General features: G+C 34.3%; 1 protein-coding gene across 1 annotated transcript in view; it reads left to right on the top strand.

Moving 5' to 3' along the window:
- Positions 1-22,300, top strand: part of Cnbd1 (cyclic nucleotide binding domain containing 1) — a gene marked incomplete at its 5' end in the record, with an annotated part of 128,316 nt that overhangs the window by 69,259 nt on the left and 36,757 nt on the right. Inside the window, 2 exons of the mRNA XM_042672980.1 lie at positions 3,472-3,477; positions 19,984-20,051. Coding sequence (XP_042528914.1) covers positions 3,472-3,477; positions 19,984-20,051 — 74 coding nt within the window. The remainder of the gene's footprint in view (positions 1-3,471; positions 3,478-19,983; positions 20,052-22,300) is intronic.

The raw sequence follows: 22,300 nt of genomic DNA, 5'->3' as shown, positions 1-22,300 counted from the left end.
CAGCTTTGTATAATATTTGGATTCAATTATGATACTTTTGAGCATATTATAAACATTTTGAAAGGATTTGAAATACCTTTGTTAATTTCCAAGTCATTATTGAAAAAAAAAAACTTTCTCATCCTAACTTTTTGTTCCCAATTCCTAAAATTATTGCTTTTATTTTTGATTCAGTTTAAGCATATACTTTTCTCAATTTATAATAAAGATAAAACATAGCAAAACCTGTTGTTTATAGATTTTAAGGTTTTTCTTCAAATTTAAAACTTTCTTAACAATAAATGTGTAATTATGTCTTCACTAGTGTGTGACTGTCCAAATGGGATAAATATGAAAATAGATATGCAATTGAGTCTCAGGAGACATCAGTAGTGGTTACAAAGCAAAATGGGATATTGTACATTAAAACTTAAGAAAGGTATTGAGATTGAGTACAGGATAAAATTGGAGAAATGTGTGAAAATCAACCTGAGTAAGAGGTATTTTTAAATAAGCGTAGTTGAAAAGATTTTCTTATTATGTACTTGATCAAATATTCTTGTAATCAGTTTGAAATATAATGTACATCTCTTAAAGGTTGTGTAACCTATATTTTCCAAGTCCTGACTCAAAATAAAAAGAACATTTTAAATTCATGTGTCTACATTTCAAGTATAAAATCCAAACACAATTTGTTAATATTCTCTCCTATGACATTCAAGTACAAACTTCCTCCCAGGTAAATAACACTTAAAATAATTACTAACTACCAATTAAAATGATAATATTCTCACTTGATAGAGGTCATGATTTCTTTTCTTTTTTTTTTTTTTAATTTTTAATTTAATTTTATTTTATTTGAGAACATACTGTACAGAGGGGTTACAATTACATGGGCAGGATAATGCATACATTTCTTACCAAGCATTGCAGCCTCCTCCTTTGTTTACCCTTCACCTCCCTTCCCAGCCTCCCCCCTCCCTCCCATCCAATCATACCCCCCCTCCCCCCCCACCCACCGACATTGTAAAGCTGGTTTTGACATGACATTTTGTACTTCTCATTGTTGCAACAGGTCCACCTGAATCCTTAAACGACTTGTTTGTCCCCATCTCCTCCACATGTTATACTGACATCAAATATAGTGAAAGCGGGGGTTACACTGTGGGGGAGGGACATACAAAGCAACAAAGAAATAATCTTATAAATGCGTTAGAAACACATGCATGAAAGAAACAAAAACATTAAAATACATATTTGAGGTTTCGTTTTCCTAACATCACATTATCTGACTTTTTCCGCTTGACTCATACCTATACTAGATATTGCAAATAAGGGAAACCATGGGACCTATGTTTCTTTGGGCCTGGCTTACTTCACTTAATATAATTTTTTCCAAGCCTTTCCATTTCCTAACAAATGGGGCAATGTCATTCTTTCTGATGGAGGCATAGAATTCCATTGTGTATATATACCACATCTTCTTGATCCATTCATCTACTGAGGGGCATCTGGGTTGGTTCCATGTCTTAGCTATGGTAAATAATGCTGCAATAAACATAGTTGTGCTGGTAGCTTTAGTGTGGCCTTGTTTGTGATCATTTGGTTAAATGCCCAAAAGTGGGATTGCTGGCTCAAGGGGAGCTCTATGTGGAGTCTTTTGAGGAACCTCCATACTGCTTTCCAAAGTGGTTGAACAAGTTTACATTCCCACCAACAATGAAGTAAGGTTCCTTTCTGTCCACATCCCCTCCAGCATCTGTTGTTGTTAGAGTTCTTGATTTTTGCTGTTCTAACTGGAGTGAGGTGATATCTCAATGTTGTTTTGATTTGCATTTCTTTTATGGCTAGGGATGTTGAACATTTCTTCATGTGTCTATTGGCCATCCTTCTTTCTTCTTCAGAGAAGCTTCTCTTTAAGTCTTTCGCCCACTTACTTATTGGGCAGTTGTTTCTTTGAGGATTTGTTGTTGGGTGGTTTAATTTTTTGAGTTCCAAGTATATTTTAGATATGAGACCCTTGTCCGTTGTATGGCTAGTAAAGATCTTCTCCCAGTCCGTGGGCTTTCTATTGGTCTTGCTAGCTATGTCATTTGCCCTGCAATGATTTCTTTTCTTATAGTAATTACACTAACTGGAACAGAGCAAATGCACTGTGGACTTTTATGTAAATCAACATTTTACTGTTATTAATAGTGCTTGAGAGAAATAGACGCAGTTGGATTTATGTAAATATGTAAGAGGAAATTCACAATGGGAACTTGTTTATGCGAAAATGTTTATGTGATATGTGGTACTGAAGGTCCACAATGCCCTATTCAACCTGGGGAATCAGAAAGCCAGTGGTAAAATTAGTCCAAATGTGAAAGCTTGAGAACCAAGAGAACTAATGTTACAACTCAGTTTGAGGCCAGTGATGTGGAACCTGGCAAGGTCCTGCCTTCTGAAAGCCTGAGAACCAATATCAAACTGCAGAAGAAATGGGGCCGTTTTGCTTCTGATGAAACAGAGAATTCAGCTCTCCAGTTTTCTTCTTCGATTTAAATCCTCAGGGGACCTCAGTGTTGTCTGTTCATATATCTTGTAAGAATGTAAGGCTGTCTCGCATGACATCCTAGAAGACCGCTTTCTTTTTCACCTTTCTTTTTCTCTTTCATTTTTTGTCATCATTACTTTCCTCCTCCTCCTTCTTCTCTTTTTCTTCTTTCTTCCATTCTGTTTTTTTCTGCTTCCTCTTTGTTTCTATCTTTCTGTCCCTCTCTCTTTCTCTGTCTCAGGGCCTCCTATTGCTAGGCAAATTCTCTACTAAAGCCATATCATAAGCCCTTTGCTTTTGTTATTTTGGAATAATTTGGTATTTTTTCCCCAGGCTGCCTGAACTTTGACTTTTATTTTAGTCTTTCTGAATAGCTGGATGATAGGCATGAGCCACTGGGCCCAGCTTTTTATTGATTGAATGGGAAACTTTCTGCCAGAGTAAGCCTTGGAATGAAGTTCTCTCCATCTTCTCCTCACAAATTAAAAGTGTGAACCAGCAAAATCAGCTGGTCAGTTTTAGCAGGAAGGCTGTCTGAATGTCCAAAGACATGTATCTTCTTAACAGTTCATTTGAGCAAAAGAATACAAAATTGTATAAATGTTAGTTGGTATGCAAGTATATATATATATATATATATATAATACATATATATGTATGTATATATTAACTGAAATAGGGCAGATTATAAATTTATGAGTCAATTCTTTGAATGGAATACAAGTGCATACAAATATATCAACTTAAATATGGTAGATTCAAGGGAGAACTCAGTGTAATTCCTTAGACAAAGTTGAGCAAAATAAAACACCAGGAATCTGGTACCTGAAAGAGTTTGGAGTGGGTGGGGTCAAGGGGAAAGATGTGGACAAATGAAGAGAGAGGAGGTGAATGCAGTCAAGAATCCAATGTTTATTCTACAATATTAAGAAGAGTGAGAGGAGTGGGTAAGGGAGGAAAAAGTGAAAATGTGGTAAGTTGTGACATTGATACTGTATTCGTAAACTATGTTGTTAAATGGAAACTCCTTTGTAGTACTATTTAAACATAATTTTAAAAAGCATAAAGTATGAGAATTTTTTACTGTAGTTAAATCTACTTGGCATTTCAGTGACAATAATCCTATTCTAATCCAATAAAAGACCTTCTTTTCAATCTTTCAATACTCTTCTTGATGCTGAGACCCAAGTTTTTCACTATTAACAATCATGATTGTATAACATGAGGCTATTTTCTGCTTCATTTCTGCTTCAGTTATTTTGCAAACACATTGAAAATATTTTTTATTGTTGATAGCAGGATAAAAACAAATTAGGGGGTAACAATGTTCAACAGGAAATGTACTCATTACCTTACTCATATAACTGTAAAACCTCTGCACAGCATCTTAACAATAAAATAAAATTTAAAAGAATCAACCATGTTGAATATCATATTGACATTTTAAAGTAATTATTACTTGGAGTAATTAAGTTTGTCTTATAAAATACTATCTATCACTTATTTTCACAAGTGTATATATTTGAAGATAACAAATCAGAAATCATTGTAATCTTATTATTATAGTTGATTTAAAATATAAAATAATATATAATATTATTTATGCATATATTAGTATACATTATACATTATATACATGCATTCATATATATGGCACCTCAGAAATTTAATGACTGATTTATTTTGTAAGAGGTCAATCTTTTTGCTTGAATTTCACTTTCATTTAAGTTAATTCAAAAGCAAAAATATTAAAACAGTTTAATTTATGGATTTTGGATAGCGAAATTACTATCAGGATATTTGTTTGAAGGCAGAGTTGGTTTTATTTCATAAGATATGATATCAAATACAATGCTACCCTTCTCAAATGTGCTGATGCTCCACCTTATACCTTATATTTTGCTTTAAATTATAATCCTTGAGAAGAGGAATTAATGCTTGATAAGAAATGTACTCATTACCTTGCTCATGTAACTGAAACCCCTCTGTACAGTATTTTCACAATAAAAAACTTATAAAAATATAATCCTTGATGGGTTTTATATTCCATAATTCAAAAATTCTACATTCTCACTACCATGCTAATCCATCAATAAATTCACTTTGCTCTTGGTGAAAATAACATCACACAATTTTGACATAGCTAGATTAAAAGATTCGAATTTATTAATTTTAATTTCCTAGTTAATAAATACTTTAAAGCTAATAACTTTTGGGTTTGTAGATGCCACAAGCAGTCGTTGGATATCCAGTGAATAGCTAGTTTCCTAAACAAGTACATTTCACAGAAAACATGCACAAAGGAATTTTATTGGCATTTAAGTTCTTTTTTATTATTAGAAAACTTCCTTTGCACTTTAAAATCTCAGCACATTCATTTTATGATCCCTTTTAAGCCATAAAATGTACCATGAATCATTTTAGCTGCCAAATATTCTCAATTGAGATATTAATAAATCTAAACTTGATTTAACGTTGATGGCCCTTCTACATGCTTGTGTTAGTTTGCATTTGCTTTGAAACAAATCACCATAAACTTAGCAAGTTAAGTTATATGTAATCTCAAATTTCATACGTCAGATATCTAGAAAGTTTGACTCTTTTCTGTTCTTAGGCTCACACAGCTGAAATCAAAATTTTGATTAGCCAGAGATTTAATACAAAGACTGGAGAAAAATCCACTTTCAAATAATTGAAAGTGGAAAAACATTGCTAACAACTGTATAAGAAAGGTCCTGGGTTCTGTTATATGTCACTGTTGGTCACTCTTGGTTAATATAGGCTTCTGGTCCTCTCTCTCTCAGCACTGAAGGATCCCTTCCACTGTTTTTTTCTACCTTTTAAGTTTTTCTAAATTTCCTTTTGCTTTTAAAGAAACTATTTACTTTTAAAGAAATAATTGAATCAGTTTAGGCAGTTAATATCCTTAATTCTATCTGCTACTAAAAGTTTCCTATCATGTAATGTAATATAATCACCGGAGTGACATCATGGAACAAACATTATGATGATAGAATTCTACTGCCAATGATGAAGGCCAGCACCTCTGACCTCCAGCATCATTATAAATATGGTGTCCCATCTCTCAGGGCAAGATGGGGAGGGTTGGGAAAGAATAGAATGGCAGAGAAGCAATAAGAGGAATGAAATGATCTTCATTGATTGGTACTGTTAGACATCTATCATTGCAAAGGTTTTCAGAAATCACTTAATATAGGAGAGGGAGCATTTATTGGTAATGTTTTAATATCTGTAATTGTCTTCCTAGGAATGGTGTATAATCTCAAATTTCCTGGGCTGATGCATCCACTTCACTATCTCATTGCCCATCTCCAGGAAACTCCACCGGGATTCACTTCTGTCTCATGCATGAGTATCTCTCTGGTCCACATGGAAAATCTGTATCTGTGTTCTATTTTCACATTTTATGCCCTTGAAAACTTTGAGAGGGCAGACATTTCCCAAATAACCTGTGTATCGTCAGTCATCTATCCTGTCTCTTACCTTTTGTATACTTCTAAAAGGGTAGTCAAATCAAGGTGGATTTGACCATTTAACTTCTGAGAATATGTGTTTAAAGCTCCTCAGTTGATTTTATAGTCTCCTTTTCCTGATGAAGTGATTAAGAGATGCTTCCTTATTCAGCCCCTACCAGGATGGATGGAAGACACAATTCACAGTATAGTTCTTTAGAGAAATTCTCTTTGTAAATTCTCAATTGACCTCCTTTTTCTATATTTTTGTACCTTCAATGTGGGTGAAAGACTTGGAAATTCACTTCTCACATCTATTTTGGAAAATTAGCAGATTTGTTCTGAGCTGTACTGCATTAATTTCCAATCTGATTCTATTATCATCTTTGTCATCTGGGACCATTTACCATGGGCAGGAACTGTTTTATATGTTTCACATGTTTTGGCTCAACAAATATTCACAGTATTATGAGATAATGTGCATTAAACATCTCTCTTTTATAGATTAGGAAACTATGATACAGAAAGGTTAATATCTGTAGGCTTCTATCTAAACACTTGGAGGGACATGGTTGACTGAGCTTTTATTGCTTACTGTAGGGAAAGAGAAGACACTCCATGGGGGAACCACAGTGTGTCTCCATACAAGGACATTAGAAAAAGAATCCATTATATAAGATGTGCAGTTGTTTATTTTTCAGTAGGTGGGTTTTAAGTCAGGCCAAAGTCTGGCAAATGCTCTACCACTGGAGCCACACACATAATACCTTTTCTTCCGTTATTTTTTCCAATATTGTGTCCACATTGGCCTGGATGACAATGATTGTATTTATTTTTCTTGAACAGTGGGATAAGGGGTATGTACCATCATGACCAATTTGTTGTTTGAGATGAGGTATCATCAACATTTTGTCATAGTTCATCTTAAACCATAATCTCTTTACATCTCAGGAGGTGAGCCAGTGTTCATAGTTACAACTTGCATATTACTTTAATGTTCTGAAAGGACAATCTAAGAAAGCCAGAATTTGTTCTAGATTAGAAGCTATCAGAAAACAGTGTATCTGAAGGGCAGATTAGGATGAACATATATTTGTAATCAATAAAGATGTAGCAGCTATTATGGTAGCCAAATATAGGGTGTTTGTTACTTGTAGATAGCAAAGTGACATTATGTTTGTTCTTAGAAAAAATATGGAGTGACATTGCTTATCTTATTTTATCTCAGTCATAGAAGTGTCTTGTTTAAGGTTTGTATTCTGTGTAAATTCTTCAACAGAATTATACGTCCTAACTAGATGTGTCAAATATCAGATTTACCACTCCATCATCATTTTCTTTTCTTAGTGACTTAATATTATAGTTATTGAGAGATGAACTAGGACTCAAACACAATCTACCACAGGGTCCATATTATAATGACTATGCTTTAATTTAATTTAATTGAAGATTGTTTAAAATTTTCTTTAAATATATTTACCTATGTAAACATTTTATGTTCTCCTATTGGATGTGTAATGCTAGAAGTTTTGGCTGTATTCAGGCATGCATATATACTTAACAAGAAAACTGCATTTTCTTCCAGCAGAGGTATCACTACATTGATACAGTTAACAACCTCTAAAAGAATAAAGAATTGGTATCTTAGGCTACCTTTCTATTCTTAAAACATTATTTGGGTGGCCTGTTTTCTTTTCTTGTGAGTGAAAATGGTAAAATGTATATTTATATTGTCTTTTAGAGTTACCTATGCAATTACCTCTGTTGGCATTCTATTTTTCTCTGGTAGAATCAAATTACTGCATACTGTCTTGTCTTTTCAGTATGAAGCACTTCCTATTTTTGGCAGATTTACTCCGCAGGTGATAAATTCTCTCTGTCTTTATCTATCTGGGGCTGTCTTTATTTCTCCATCACTTTTGAATACTGTGTGTGCTAAATAAAATAAGTCTTAGCTGCCATCTTTTTTCTTTCTACACCTTGAGGAAGCTCTCCCCTCCCTTCTGGACTCCTTAGTTTCCAATGAAATTTGTACAACATAAATATTGAATATAATAAATATTGTCAGTGATGAATCACTTTTTTCTGCATTTAAAATTTTGTTTTTGTCTTCTGACAAACATATCCAATAGTAGATGCCTTTCTGTTCAATCCCACTTGGGGTTCAGTGAGGTTGATAAATACGTTAAATATGTTCTATTCAATCTTAGAAGCTTTCAGTCATTTCAGGTTCTTCATTGGTTAAACAGTAAATGTAAAACTGACTGTAGATAACTGATTTTCAGCACTTCAGAAGTCTGTTGCTTTCTGGCTTATTACTACCTAGAGGACTTCCAAAATAGAGTTTTTATATTATTATTCTACCTATCAAAATAGGTAGAAAATCTATATTTTTTATAAATATAGGAGATATTGAAGAATAGCCAATGTACTAAGAGCCCTTAGTTATCTTAATACTTCACCTACAAAAGCTATTTTTCATTCTCTGATGGCCTTATTATCAAAGATTTATATATCACTAATCTTCAGTGTGGAAGTTCTTAATTGTTTTTGCTTAGTCAACTACATTTGACAGTTTCATTAGATTTCCTGAAGTTTAACGGTTGTGAAATGCTATGCCTTCTTTTCATACATAGCCTATCACATAAAATTTTCTATTTATTCCCTCGACTCCCAGGTAGAGCAACGCTAACTTTCTCTACAGTTTTTGGTTTCCTTTATTGAAATAAATTTATGAGATATGCTTTTGTTCCTCTCATATCTTATCTTTCTACTACTTTAATCAATTTTATTACATGTTTATTTTAATTACATTCTTTTATCTTAATTACATTCTTTATTATACTATATATTACAACATAAATATTTTATCAAGAATCTGAGTCGATTTATTATTCTAGTAATAAAATTGTAATAGAGGTTTAAATATCACCTCATGTTTTTCTCTCAGGAAAAAGAAAGCAAGCTTTATTGGAAACTAGACTTTTCTGATGATGATAAATGACCCTCAATACTTGTACTGACAGAGAATCATAGAGGTATTAACAAAATGGATTTAGGTGAAGCCACAAACCACACAGGTGATATTGAAAAAGATCATTTGCCCCAAATGTCAGTAACAAAATTTGAAAAACTGTCAGACTGAATTTTGATATTAAGGTTTTTTCAGAGTAGAATTTATAGAATATCTCTTATGTTGACATGATATATTTTAGATCAATAATTTTTATAGCATTAATTCTTAATATTTGCTTGTTTTAATTCATTGAACTTATAATTATGATCCCATAATCATTTTTTGGGGGGTCGGTGGTGAACCCCAACTCTGGGCCTGGTCGCTGTCCCTCAGATCTTGCTCTACAACTTGAGCCACCGTGTCCCTTCCGGCTTTTTCTGCTTATGTGGTACTCAGGAATCAAACCCAAGACCTCATGCATGCAAGGCAAGCACTCTACCACTGAGCCACCTTCCCAGCCCCCATTATCATTTCAAGTAAGGTATTTAAAAGGCAGACGATATAAAGTTTCAATCTATCTTTTTTTTTTTTTTTTTTATCGGTTGTGGGGCTTGAACTCTGGGTCCAGGCTCTGTCCCAAACTCTTCAGCTCAAGACTAGTGTTCTACCACTTGAGCCACAGTGCTGCTTTGAGTTTTCTGGTGGTTAATTGAAGATAAGAGTCTCACAGACTTTCTTGCCCTGGCTGGCTTTGAACTGCGATCCTCAGATCTCAGCCTCCTGAATAGCTAGAATTACAAGAGTTATCCACTGGCACCCGGCTGTAATATATCTTTAAAAAAAATTGCTTTATTGTAAAGGTGATGTACAAAGGGGTTATAATTACATAGGTCAGTTAGTGGGTGCATTTCTTTTTGAACAGTGTCAACTCTTCTCTTATTATCTCCCAATTTATTTCCTCCCGAATCCCCTCTTTCCATATTGTATTGTTCATTTTCACCACAGTGTCTAGTGAGTATTACTGCTAAATTAGTTCACCTTTTGTCCTACTATTTATGAAATATTTTATATGCTCCAAAATTATAATTAGAAAAAACAGAAAATAATTAAAAAATACTAGTAAATAAGAAAATATCAAATCAGATTGCCTTGCTTGTTAAATACACAATATTAATCAAATATCAAAATGAAACCAACCCAAAGCTTTACTGGGAAACTAAAATTTAATTTTATAATAGTATTACATGAAATTTTAGGTCAAGTTTCTGGATAAACACTAAGCTTCATTTGTTTTAGAAAGATTCTAAGACTATACATGTATGAACATAATTTTTAAAGCATAATTATGTTACATTTGTTGGTGAACTTTTATATTTATATTGTGTTGTAAAAGTTTGCATAATTACAACAAACTATAACAGTTGACAACTGAAGAATTTTGTGTTACATTTACTGAAAATTTCATGTTGACCTGTGTGTGTGTGTGTGTGTGTGTGTGTGTGTGTGTGTGTGTGTGTGTGTGTGTGTGTGTGTGTGTGTGTGCTGGTCTTGGGCTACATATCAGGGCCTATGAGTTTTTTGCTCAAGGCTAGTACTCTGCCACTTGAGTCTTATTTTCATTTTTGTTTTTTGATTGTCAATTGGAGATAAGAGTCTTGTGGACTTTCCTACTGGGGCTGGAAGGTCCTCAGATCTCAGCTTCCTGAGTAGCTAAGATTATACATGGGAGCTACAGGTGCCTTGCCTCAAGTCAAATTTTTTCTAATATATTATTTTCCTCTTTTGGTGGTTTATTTAACAAATCAATTTCCAAATAAATCTCTTATAAAACAACTCATAACTAAGGAAATCCAAATGTAGACCACGAATATGACCTATGTAACAAACACTGAAATATTATCATTGTAGTATGTGCTTACTGTGATCTCCATCTGACTTGCTCTATGACACTGTGGGGTTTATTTTTTTTTGTTGTTTTTTTGGTAGTAATTTCTGATAGCAAATCTTGGTTGTTTATTGAAAACGTTTTAATAACAACATATCTTTAAGAATTTTGATTGTTATCACTTCCTTTGTATAGTTGTGCAGAATAGTACAGCGAAAAATAGTATATTAATGATGTAGTTCCTATATCATGACCATAATACCATCAATTTTAGTCAAAGAAACCTCAGTGAAGGCCTTCATTATTATTGCCAGTGTATAGTTCATCAGAACTGTGCAGGTAAATATTTCCTATATGGCAGGCTGTGCAAACTTCCTTTTTTCTTCCTGAGCTCAGAGAAAGGTAAAAATCCAGCTTGTCTTGCAGTTAGGTTGCAATAACATAAGTGGTTCTGGCTATGAGAATAGAGAAAACTTCGTAGTGCCTGGCCATGGAAGATCTGAACTTCCATGATCTCAGTGTCTGGAAGTAAAGTACTCCAAAATAACAGAGTAACATGAAATTGGGAACCTGAAGCCTGAGATTCTTTTCTTGGATGGAGCTGTGCAGAAGAATAGCAAAGCCAGGAACATCTGTGATAGATTTATGTAAGTGACAAATAATCATTTGCTGAATTAAGCAACCAAGATATTGCTTTTGTTTGTTATAGCAACTAACAAGTGCTACCCTGAGTCATACAACTGGCAAACGATTTCATTGGAGTTCTTTAAAACGTAATACTTTCCAAATTAGGACATGAAATGAATATGCTATTCATGATTATTCTTTAATTTTTAGCATTTAAAAGCCTTCTACACAAGAACTTGAAAGCACAGTCAGAAATGAAAATATATGCATACAGAAAATACATACAACTAAGTTTCAGAATAAGCTTCTGGAAAAGTTTTGGACAGTTTTGTTAGCAAAACATAGTATTGACACAAGATGGCTGCAACGTAAGTTCAGCTTTTGTTGTTGTCGTTGTTGTTGTTGTAATTAACGCAATTGAACAATACTCTGACAGCATTTTGTAAAAAAATTGTAGCTCACAGCTTAATTACGTGTTTCATAACATAAATTAACAGAGAAGTAGAGTTTAATATGTTTCAAAATGAAAGCAAGCTAGGTGCTGGTGGCTCACATGTGTAATCCTAGCTACTCAGGAGGCTGAGATCTAAGAATCATGTTTCAAAGACCCACCCCCCACCCCCCCCCACCCCCCCCCACCCCCGCCCCCGCAGGGAAGTCAGTGAGACACTTATCTCCATTAATCACAGAAAAAAGAACTGAAAGTGGTGTTGTGGCTCAAGTAGTAGAGTACTAGCCTTGAACAAAAGCCCCAGGACTGGCAAGGAAGGAAAGAAAGAAAAAAAGAAAAAAAGAAGGAAGGAAGGAAGGAAGGAAGGAAGGAAGGAAGGAAGGAAGGAAGGAAGGAAGGAAGGAAGGAAGGAAGGAAGGAAGGAAGGAAAGAAAACGAAAGAAGGAAGGAAGGAAGGAAGGAAGGAAGGAAGGAAGGAAGGAAGGAAGGAAAGAGTTAGATGTCAGGCAAATCATTGAAATTAGCCTTTGTAGACCTTGTCAGATAATTTTCCCTTGAGAAAAAATAGAAATCAACCTATAAATGTTCATGGATAATATCATGTTTATGCAGAGGTGAATACTTAGAAGTAGACGACTAACAAAAGGAAATCCTAGCAAAGAAAGTGCATTTCCTTTCTTAGATTGGCTTGTCTAAGAAGTAGAGCTATGTCCTGCTATCATTTGAGACCTCTCTGGGGAAAGAGAATCAAGACTTATGTCTCATTTTTAAAAATTAATAATGAATCCCTTTCCTCTACCATTTACTTTAGCCTCCTGGAGGTATATGATGTTGAAATTATATGCTGTTCTTGAACTAGTTATTTATCTTTTTCTAAATTCCTTGAAATAAATGTGTGCCACTCACATCACTTTTAGCATAAACCTAAATTTGCTGGCTATTAGGTTTCATTCATTTGTTAGCTTATGCCTTGTTTGTAAAAGTAATATTGATCATATGAATATCTGTGTTTAAGTGTGTGCTTCTCGGCCTGTGTAGTTAGTGGACAGATGGAAATTCTGATATTCTCTTTGTAGTATGTCAAAACAATTACAAAAGCCTATCCTTTGATTTACTATCTAAATTTCCTATCACTAGTCTTTCTTAGTCTTTCTTTGTGTCAATGTTTTCCTAGCATCACCTGAAATTTGATAGAATCACATTTTATAATGGCATTTGCCATTGAGCAAGAAGCATCATATGCTATCTGTACAAAACTTAATTTTGGGTTGCTCAATAAATCCAGATACATATCATTTCCCAATATCCAGAGTTTCACACGAACTCTATAATAAAAATACATCCATGTCTGAGTGCTTTCTTCTTTGAGAAAACCTGCTCACAGCAGGACTCTGAATGACATTCTACAGAACTATCTGACTTTACTTTTTCAGCTGTCCCTCCTGAGGTCTTTCTGAAACTACAAAGAAAAGGAAACAATAATTCTTTTATGACCCTTGTAATTACTGAAATGGGAACACATGGTATTGCTGCACCCATATCAACTTTTTAAAATGTTGTTAGAAAATGGGTGAAATATTTTGGTATCAGAGCCCAATGCAAACTATATCTTCCTATTGTATATTCTCTCTGTTGCAATAACTTGAGGCAGAGAAGACAATATCACCTGAAATGAAATCTATTTATGGAATGACCATTCAGTTCTACTTTTATTTAAAAGCGGTCAATTAATATACACTTTAAGTGTCATAATAATAATTCCTTGTTTTATTTAGCTACCTATTCTCCTCTCTAATTTGTTTAGTTTTTAAGTGACTAAATGCACTATTATGGACTAGATAACAGGTTGATGTAAAAATAAAATCAGCCAGAATAATAATGCTAACATTTATTATGACAAAAAAGATAAGTATATATTTACAATTATGAGATTAATGGAAAATTTATATAATTCTTTATGTGCCTATTACATTAAAACAAATTGAGGAGAAAATACATCTATAACTTAGAATCTGAGAATTTTTCAGTTTTTACTCTTTATCAAGCTAGTTACTAAAATCCTAGTCGTGTTAGTTGATTGATTTCTCACTTGTAAACTTGTTGCACAATTACCTATCAAATAGATCTTCTGTGGGGATTGCATGGAATAACATGAACTTTATTTGGGATGGCATGTCACACTTTAAAACAAGCACAAACATATTTATCTTGACTTTTTGTACCAGGCAATTTCATTTCCACATCCCACTCATAGACTGTAGAAAGGATCTCTTTAAAACTAATTGGTTGAGATATATACCCTTTATTTAGTACAATAATTTTGTAAGAATGGAAAAACCATTCATCTTTCCTCAATAAAAAATAACTTGCTAAGATATAGACAACCCTGATGTACCTAAGTGGACAAATGGATCAAGAAAATGTGATATATATATATATATATATATATATGTATATAAAATATGTAATGGAATTCTATGCTTCCATCAGAAAGAATGGCATTGCCCCATTTGTAAGGAAATGGAAAGACTTGGAAAAATTATATGAAGCAAAATAAGCCAGATTCAAAGAAATATAGGTTGCATGGTTTTTCTAATTTGTAATAATTAGAAAGTGCATATAAAATCTACAAGTAATCCCAATGGATAGTAAAAGACAAAAATACACTTGGACATGATAGATTAAAGAAGACCTAGATGTTCACATTGTTAGACCAAAGAAGGATAGTCTTAGGTCAGGATCAAAAGGGCTCAATAGCTATGAGCATATGATCATATAAAATGGTGATTATCGAAATGAACTCCACGAAATGAAAACAAGGTTTTTTATTTTACTTTTTGTGTTTTTTCTTCTGATTTTCCCCTTTGTCACTGTTTTTGATTTCTGTACCTTTTGGAGAGAGAAAAGGAAAGCACAGAAATGGTGGGACAAAGGGTGAAGTAAGTCATCAGTGATACTGACTAGACACTATGTTGAAAATAATCTATACATTTTGAGGGGGCATGTTAGGAAGGAAAAAAATTGGGATAAAAATGAGGGAAAAGTTGACATGGTTCAAAAAGAAATGTACTCAATAATTGTAACCCTTGTGTACATCACCTTCATAATAAAATAACTTGCTTAATTAAATACTGGTCCAACTGGGATACTCCTAAATTACGTTAGGTAAATTTGTATTTGGAGCTCCAATATGAGGTATCACAGGAGAGGAGAGAGGCAGATGGGCAGTGAGCACATGATGACAAGTGGAAGCCAATGCTACAACATGGTGAGGATCATACAGTTCCCACTACATAAAGTCTCACCTTGGGTTCCTATGAATCTGGTCTAGGATTCAGTTACAATATGTCTTTATCCTGGGGACTACTACTTTCTTTTTTAAATTTTTTATTATATTTTTAAATTATTTAATTATTTTTTTGTAGGTCGTGGCTTGAACTCTGGGCCTGGGCACTGTCCCTCAGCTCCTCAGGTCAAGGCTAGTGTGCTACTACTTGAGGCCCAGTGCCACTTCCTGTTTTGTGAGTGATTTATTGGACATAAGAGTCTCATAGACTTTCTTGCCCCAGCTGGCTTTGAATCACAATGCTCAGATCTCAGCCTACTGAGTGTTTAGGATTACAGGCATGAGCCACCAGCTTTTTTTAATGTATATTTTTTATTGTAAAGATATTGTACAGAGGGGCCACAGTTACATGAGTAAGGTAATGAGTACATTTCCTATTGAGCATTGTTACCCCCTACTTTTTATTTCCCCTAGCATCCCTTCTGTCTCCACCTCCCCAACTCCTCCCTCTCAGCATTTTTTATTTCCCTTTCCCTCCCCAAATTAGAAAAATGTATATACAAGATGCAGGGTACCGGAATCAAATACAGTGAAAAAAGGGGTTATACCAAGTGGGAAGAACATACAAAAGAAACAAAAATAATCACATAGTACATTATAAATACATTACAAACAACAGCAAGAAGGATAAAATCTCTTGTGTCCCTATCTTGGGGTTAATTTCGCTTAGCATAATCTTATATAGCCACATGTACATAGTTTTGACCTTTTCTGCTTGTCCCAAAATGTTTTGCAAATAAGGGAAACCATAGGACCTATGTTTCTTTGGTCCTGGCTTACTTCAGTTAATATAATTTAATTTTTTCCAAGTGTTTCCATTTCCTAACAAATGGAGCAGTGTCATTCTTTCTGATGGAAGCATAGAATTATATATATATATATATATATATATAAATATATATATAATTATATATATATATAGAGAGAGAGAGAGAGGGAAATATATATTAATATGGGGAATATCAATCTATCTATCTATATCTATATCTATATCACATTTTCTTGATCCATTCATCTACTGAGGGTCTGTAAAGGTGATGTACAGAGGGATTATAGTTACATAAGTGATATTGTAACATTGTTTTGCTTTCTACTGCTTTTATAACAGTTATGAAAATATTCAAGTTGCAACATGATTTATTTAGGAATTTTTTTAATTAGACCATAATATTAATTGATAAGCTTACTAGCATTATATACTATAGTTACACACATCACAACTCATATCTTTAAACTGAAAAAGATCAGTGATTCATTATACACTGAGGAATCAAAGAGAACATAAGATTAAAGCTTAGGAAAATGACTTAAGCAAGAAAAATTAAAAAGTAGCTTACTCAAAAATTGAATAAGTGTTAGGTGAAATATTTTATTTTTAAACTTTATTACACATGAATATTATATACATATGTGTGTGTGTGTGTGTGTGTGTGTGTGTGTGTTGATTGTGGGCCTTGAACTCTGTGCTTGGACACTGGCCCTGAGCCTCTTTGTTCTTAAATGTAGCACTCTACAACTTGTGCCACAGGGCCATTTCTGTGTTTTTTTTCCAGTGGTTAATTGGACATAAGATTCTCATAAGATTCTACCCCAGCTGGCTTCAAACAACAATCCTCAGATCTCAGTCTCCTGAGTAGCTAGGATTATAGGCATGAGCCACCAGCATCTGGAATAGTTTACTTATAAGTTGTTGTATATATTTATAAAAATAAAAATGAATTAAAATAATTAATTAGGCCCAAAAATGAATTAAAATAATTAATTAGACCCAGAGTTCAAGCCCCATGACTGACAAGTAATAATAATAATTATTAATTTAAAAATAATGCTATAATTTTAGTAGGAAAAAATAACTCAAGTATTCAAGGATATCAGTGATGTTTGCATCTTGTCTTATTGCTGTAGCTAGGCATTCTAATACTAGATTGAAGAGAAGTGGAGAGAGTGGACATCCTTGTCTTGTTCCTGAGTTAAGAGGAAATGGCTTTAGTGTCTCACCATTAAATATAATGCTGGCTGTAGGTTTGTCATATACGGCCTTTATTGTATTGAGGAATGTTCCATGGATTCCTAATTTTTCCAAAACCTTCATCATAAAGGGGTGTTGGATCTTGTCGAATGCTTTTTCTGCATCTATTGAGAGAACCATGTGGTTCTTATCCTTGCTCTTGTTGATGTGATGAATAATATTAATTGATTTGCATATATTGAACCAGCTTTGCATTCCTGAAATGATCCTGTTTGATCATGGTGTATGATTTTTTGGATGAATTGTTGAAGTCAATTGGCCAAAATTTTGTTGAGAAGTTTTGCATCAATGTTCATCAAAGAAATGGGTCTATAGTTCTCTTTCTTTGATGAGTCCCTGCCTGGTTTTGGGATGAGGGTTATGATGGCTTCATAGAATGTGTTCGGTTGTGAACTTTCTCTTTCAATTTCATTGAAGAGTTGGAGGAGTATTGGTGTGAGCTCTGCTTTGAAGGCCTTGTAGGATTTCGCTGTAAAACCATCTGGTCCTGGACTTTTCTTAGCTGGGAGGTCTCTTATATATCACCCTGCACCAGAATCAACTCCAAATGGATCAAAGACCTCAGAGTCAAAGCAGACACTCTGAAAACAAAAAACAGGATGGCATAGGAGAAACCCTAGGCCTCCTTGGCTCAGGACAAAATTTTCTTAATAGAGACCCGGAAACACAACAAATCAAAGAAAGGTTGGACAAATGGAATTGCATGAAGTTGCAGAGCTTCTGCATGGCAAAGGACATAGCTAGCAAGATCAATAGAAAGCCCACAGATTGGGAGAAGATCTTCACTAGCCATACAACAACAAGGGTCTCATATCTAAAATATTCTTGGAACTCAAAAAATTAAATCCCCCAACAACAAATCCTCAAAGAAACAACTGCCCAATAAATAAGTGGGCTAAAGACTTGAAGAGAAACTTCTCTGAAGAAGAAAGAAGGATGGCCAATAGACACATGAAAAAATGCTCAACCTCCCTAGCCATAAAAGAAATGCAAATCAGAACAACATTGAGATATCACCTCACCCCAGTTAGAATGGCTATAATCAAGAACTCTAACAACAACAGATGCTGGAGGGGATGTGGACAGAAAGGAACCTTACTTCATTGTTGGTGGGAATGTAAACTTGTTCAACCACTTTGGAAAGCAGTATGGAGGTTCCTGAAAAGACTTCACATAGAGCTCCCCTATGACCCAGCAATCCCACTTTTGGGCATTTACCCAAATGGTTACAAACAAGACCACACTAAAGCTACCAGCACAACTATGTTTATTGCAGCATTATTTACCATAGCTAAAATCTGGAACCAACCCAGATGCCCCTCAGTAGATGAATGGATCAAGAAAATGTGTTATATATACACAATGGAATTCTTTGCCTCCATCAGAAAGAATGACATTGCCCCATTTGTTAGGAAATGGACAGGCTTGGAAAAAATTATATTAAGTGAAGTAAGCCAAGCCCAAAGAAACATAGATCCCATGGTTTCCCTTATTTGCAATATCTAGTATATGTATGAGTCAAGCAGGAAAGGTCAGATAATGTGATGTTAGGAAAATGAACCCTTAGATATGTATTTAAATGCTTTTTTTTCTGTCATGCGTTTGTTTCTAACTCATTTATAAGATTATTTCTTTGTAGCTTTGTATGTCCCTCCCCCACAGTATAACCCCTGCTTTCACTATATTTGATGTCGGTATAATTTGTGGAGGAGATGGGGAAAAACAAGTCATTTAAGGATACAGGTGGACCCAATGCAACTATGAGAAGTACAAGTTGTCAAGTCCAAAACGAACTTTACAACTTTGGTGCTGGGGGGGGGGGAGGGGATTGGGTGGGGGGGCGGGGGGCGACTGGGAAGGGATGTAAAGGGTAAACAAAGGAGGAGGCTGCAATGCTTGATAAGAAATGTACTCATTATCTTGCCCATGTAATTGTAACCCCTCTGTACAGTATGTTCACAAAAAATAAAAATTAAAATTAAAAAAAAAGGGTAGTGAAGCCTCTGGCTTCTTCCTACATTTTCATTCAGCCATCTTCAGTGTGTTCTTCCTATTCCTCCCTTTGTTTCATGATTACTGAGGATGAAACATAAAGGGAAATTGGTCATCTGGATTTTTTTTTATATCCTGGAACCGAAACTCCCCAAAGACATCTAACATAATTTCATTTTAAGTTGCATTGTTTTGGTTTGAGTAGAGTAACCTTTATTCTAGTCCATTGTGCAATAAGAATCATATATGCTTTCTTTGTATTCTCAAGCATGCTCACATTTGATAGTAAGTTATATAGCTACTCGATTTGGGTTACATGCCTATGATTAGATCACTCTATTCTTTTAAAGAAAGCAATTGTCTGGTGTTCTCAGACTCTATCATGTAAAGTTAATCTGTCAAGGGATAAGGAAATGACATAACAGTAAAGAAGTAATATTTGTCACATGTGAAGTACTAAACAATTCCCATTTTCAGATTGCAAAATTGAATATTGTGCCACTTTCATTAAAACATTTGTGCTGTTTCTGAGGGCAGATTTTCTGTGAATTTGAGTAAACTTAATAAATACAAATAAATCATTTTATCATTAGGGGGATTTCATTTTTTACCATCTACTATTTTGATATGTTGATAAAGATAAAAGTAGTAACTCTTAAAAAACATTTTGGTGGTATTCTAAGAATTTTCTTTCAATTTTTTTTTCTAGATTTAGATTATGTGACCAGGCAACTTATGATCCAAACAGCTAAACCAACTTTTGGCCATCTGAAAGAAGTAAGAAAAAACTTTAAGTGATAATTAATATTGCTATTCTTGGTAATTTAGTACAAATATGCAGTAGGTTTACTGAATAACTAAAATATTACCTGCCATCTAGGAAATTATAAAACAGAAAACTTCTTATTCATTCATTTACATATGTGGTTTAATTTTACTTATCATAATATTTTGGTAGCATAGATATTTAGCCTACAAAAACTTTCATAGCATGACTCAACCCAAATGTATAACTATGAGAAGACTTTAAAGAGTTCTCATTCTTAAAAAGGAATATAAATATTTCAACAAATATTTCAAATGCTGTGGGTAATTTTTTGCTTTATTATGTCTGTCTTATACAGATAAAGTTGTACTTGTAGATGCAATAAAAAGAACCTTATAAGGCCAATACCTTTATAACTGACCTTTATAAGGCCAATTCTTATAAAATTTATATATAGACGGTACTTGCAGAAGGCAAGTCCATGCTAGAATCCTTAGTAACTTATGCAAGGACTGTGATTAAAACACTGAACGAGTTTACAATATAATTGGAGAATGTGGAGAACATTGAAGCATTCCACAGGGATCTGGGAAGCCCAGATGTCCTGTGGTATTGCTTTCATGAAAAGAAAGTAGAGCCAAAATGGCCTGAATATCCCTTAGGCCACATGTGTAGAGCTAGTGTTTGTAAAATATGGCAGACTGTGAAGTGTGGTATAAGGAAATAGTGAAGAAATCAAAGGGAGAAGGAAATGGATTGGCATGTTCATCACACAAGGTCTTTGAGGACAATCAATATCTAGCAAGAATTCTTAAAGACTAACTTGTTTATAGTGGGATGTTAAGGCCAGTCTCCTGTCTGTCTCACAACAAACCCTTAGTGAAAGCCACATGACTCCCTCTAATGCTTTCAGTGTTTCATTATGGTTGAATCTAAACACATGTGAATACTCCTAGAACAGAGAGTATAAGAACATGAGTTCCCTTCCCAAGAAGGAAATGACATCTGGGTTCTATTTTGAGATCTCATCTGGGATTTGTGAATTGAGGTGCAGATTTCAGCTTTTGTTAGATTAAACCAACTAGTGAGTGAGATGAATGCTTCCTCACCATGGTGATCAAAATATAAGTTATGATGGTAGCTAGCTGTAATCTCAAAGAGGAGAATATGAGATGTGCCTTAGCAAGCCTTAGTGCTACTCATTAGTACCAAAAATAACCACTTATTCCCCAAGCCTAAATTCTGTCATTGCTGGATTAAGTGGAGCCTTGCCTGACTGGATAGAGATGAACAAGGAGATATGACTGAGAAGATACTTTACTTAACACCTGAGCCATCAAACAGGGGGAGAAATATTTCACAAGATGCTACAGAGACTTCTCAATGTGGCCAGTTTAATCCAGGAGTCAATGGTATTTGGTTATTACAAGTAAATCTTATCTGATATCTTCTCCTTGGGAAAAACTTGTTCATAGACAGGCAGAGAGACACATACACACACAAAAACGGTGAGGAAAAGAATCATGATGTTTTCAGTGTTAAATATGTCAGTAATAGAGAGAAAGCAATTTACCAGTTGGTGAGTATAACAGAAACTGTTTGGAAGGCCTGAATAACTACCTATACTGTCACTTTCCTGAAAATAAATCAGAATTAATCAGGAGAGGCCACATTCAAAAGGCAGCAGAAAAAAAGCAAAGAGGGGTATAGAGAGAATCCTACATTTGAAGTTTGTACAGATTTAGAAGAAACTAGACATTTACAATTAAACTCTTTCAAGGAGTTTGCAATGTCAAATTTGAAGTAAATCTTTTTTTCCTCTCATAATCTTCAACTGCTAGCTAATGATTCTATGAGAATAGATTCTTTTTTTGGTATGCTGAGGAGGAATGCCAGCTCAGTCTTCCAGTTCGGCAGAGGCAAGAACCAGATGCTTCATACTGAGCAGCCACATCTGTGTTCAACACAGGAAAACAAAATGAAGCACACTTTATTCTGGCATTGTGTTAGTGATCGTGCAAGTGTTCACTTTTAACTCTGTGCTTCTCACTGTGCTGCTATATGAAGATTACCAAACTGCTCTGAATTTCTGAAGCCTTCTTCAGTACTATTCTAATATTTTATCAGAGCTAGTATTATTTTGTTAACTATGTACACTCAGACACATGAGCAGTAACCCAGATGTTTTACTGCATGCATTTTATTCATGTTCATGAGACATAGAATTATTTTGAATAGCTTATCAAAATGTAGAGTTTCA

The sequence above is a fragment of the Dipodomys spectabilis genome, unplaced genomic scaffold (assembly GCF_019054845.1).
Source record: "Dipodomys spectabilis isolate Male_0828 unplaced genomic scaffold, ASM1905484v1 ptg000783l, whole genome shotgun sequence".
NCBI classification, from domain to species: domain Eukaryota; kingdom Metazoa; phylum Chordata; class Mammalia; order Rodentia; family Heteromyidae; genus Dipodomys; species Dipodomys spectabilis.
The sequence above is the reverse complement of the archived record's forward strand: the minus strand, read 5'-3'. Positions and strand labels throughout refer to the sequence as shown.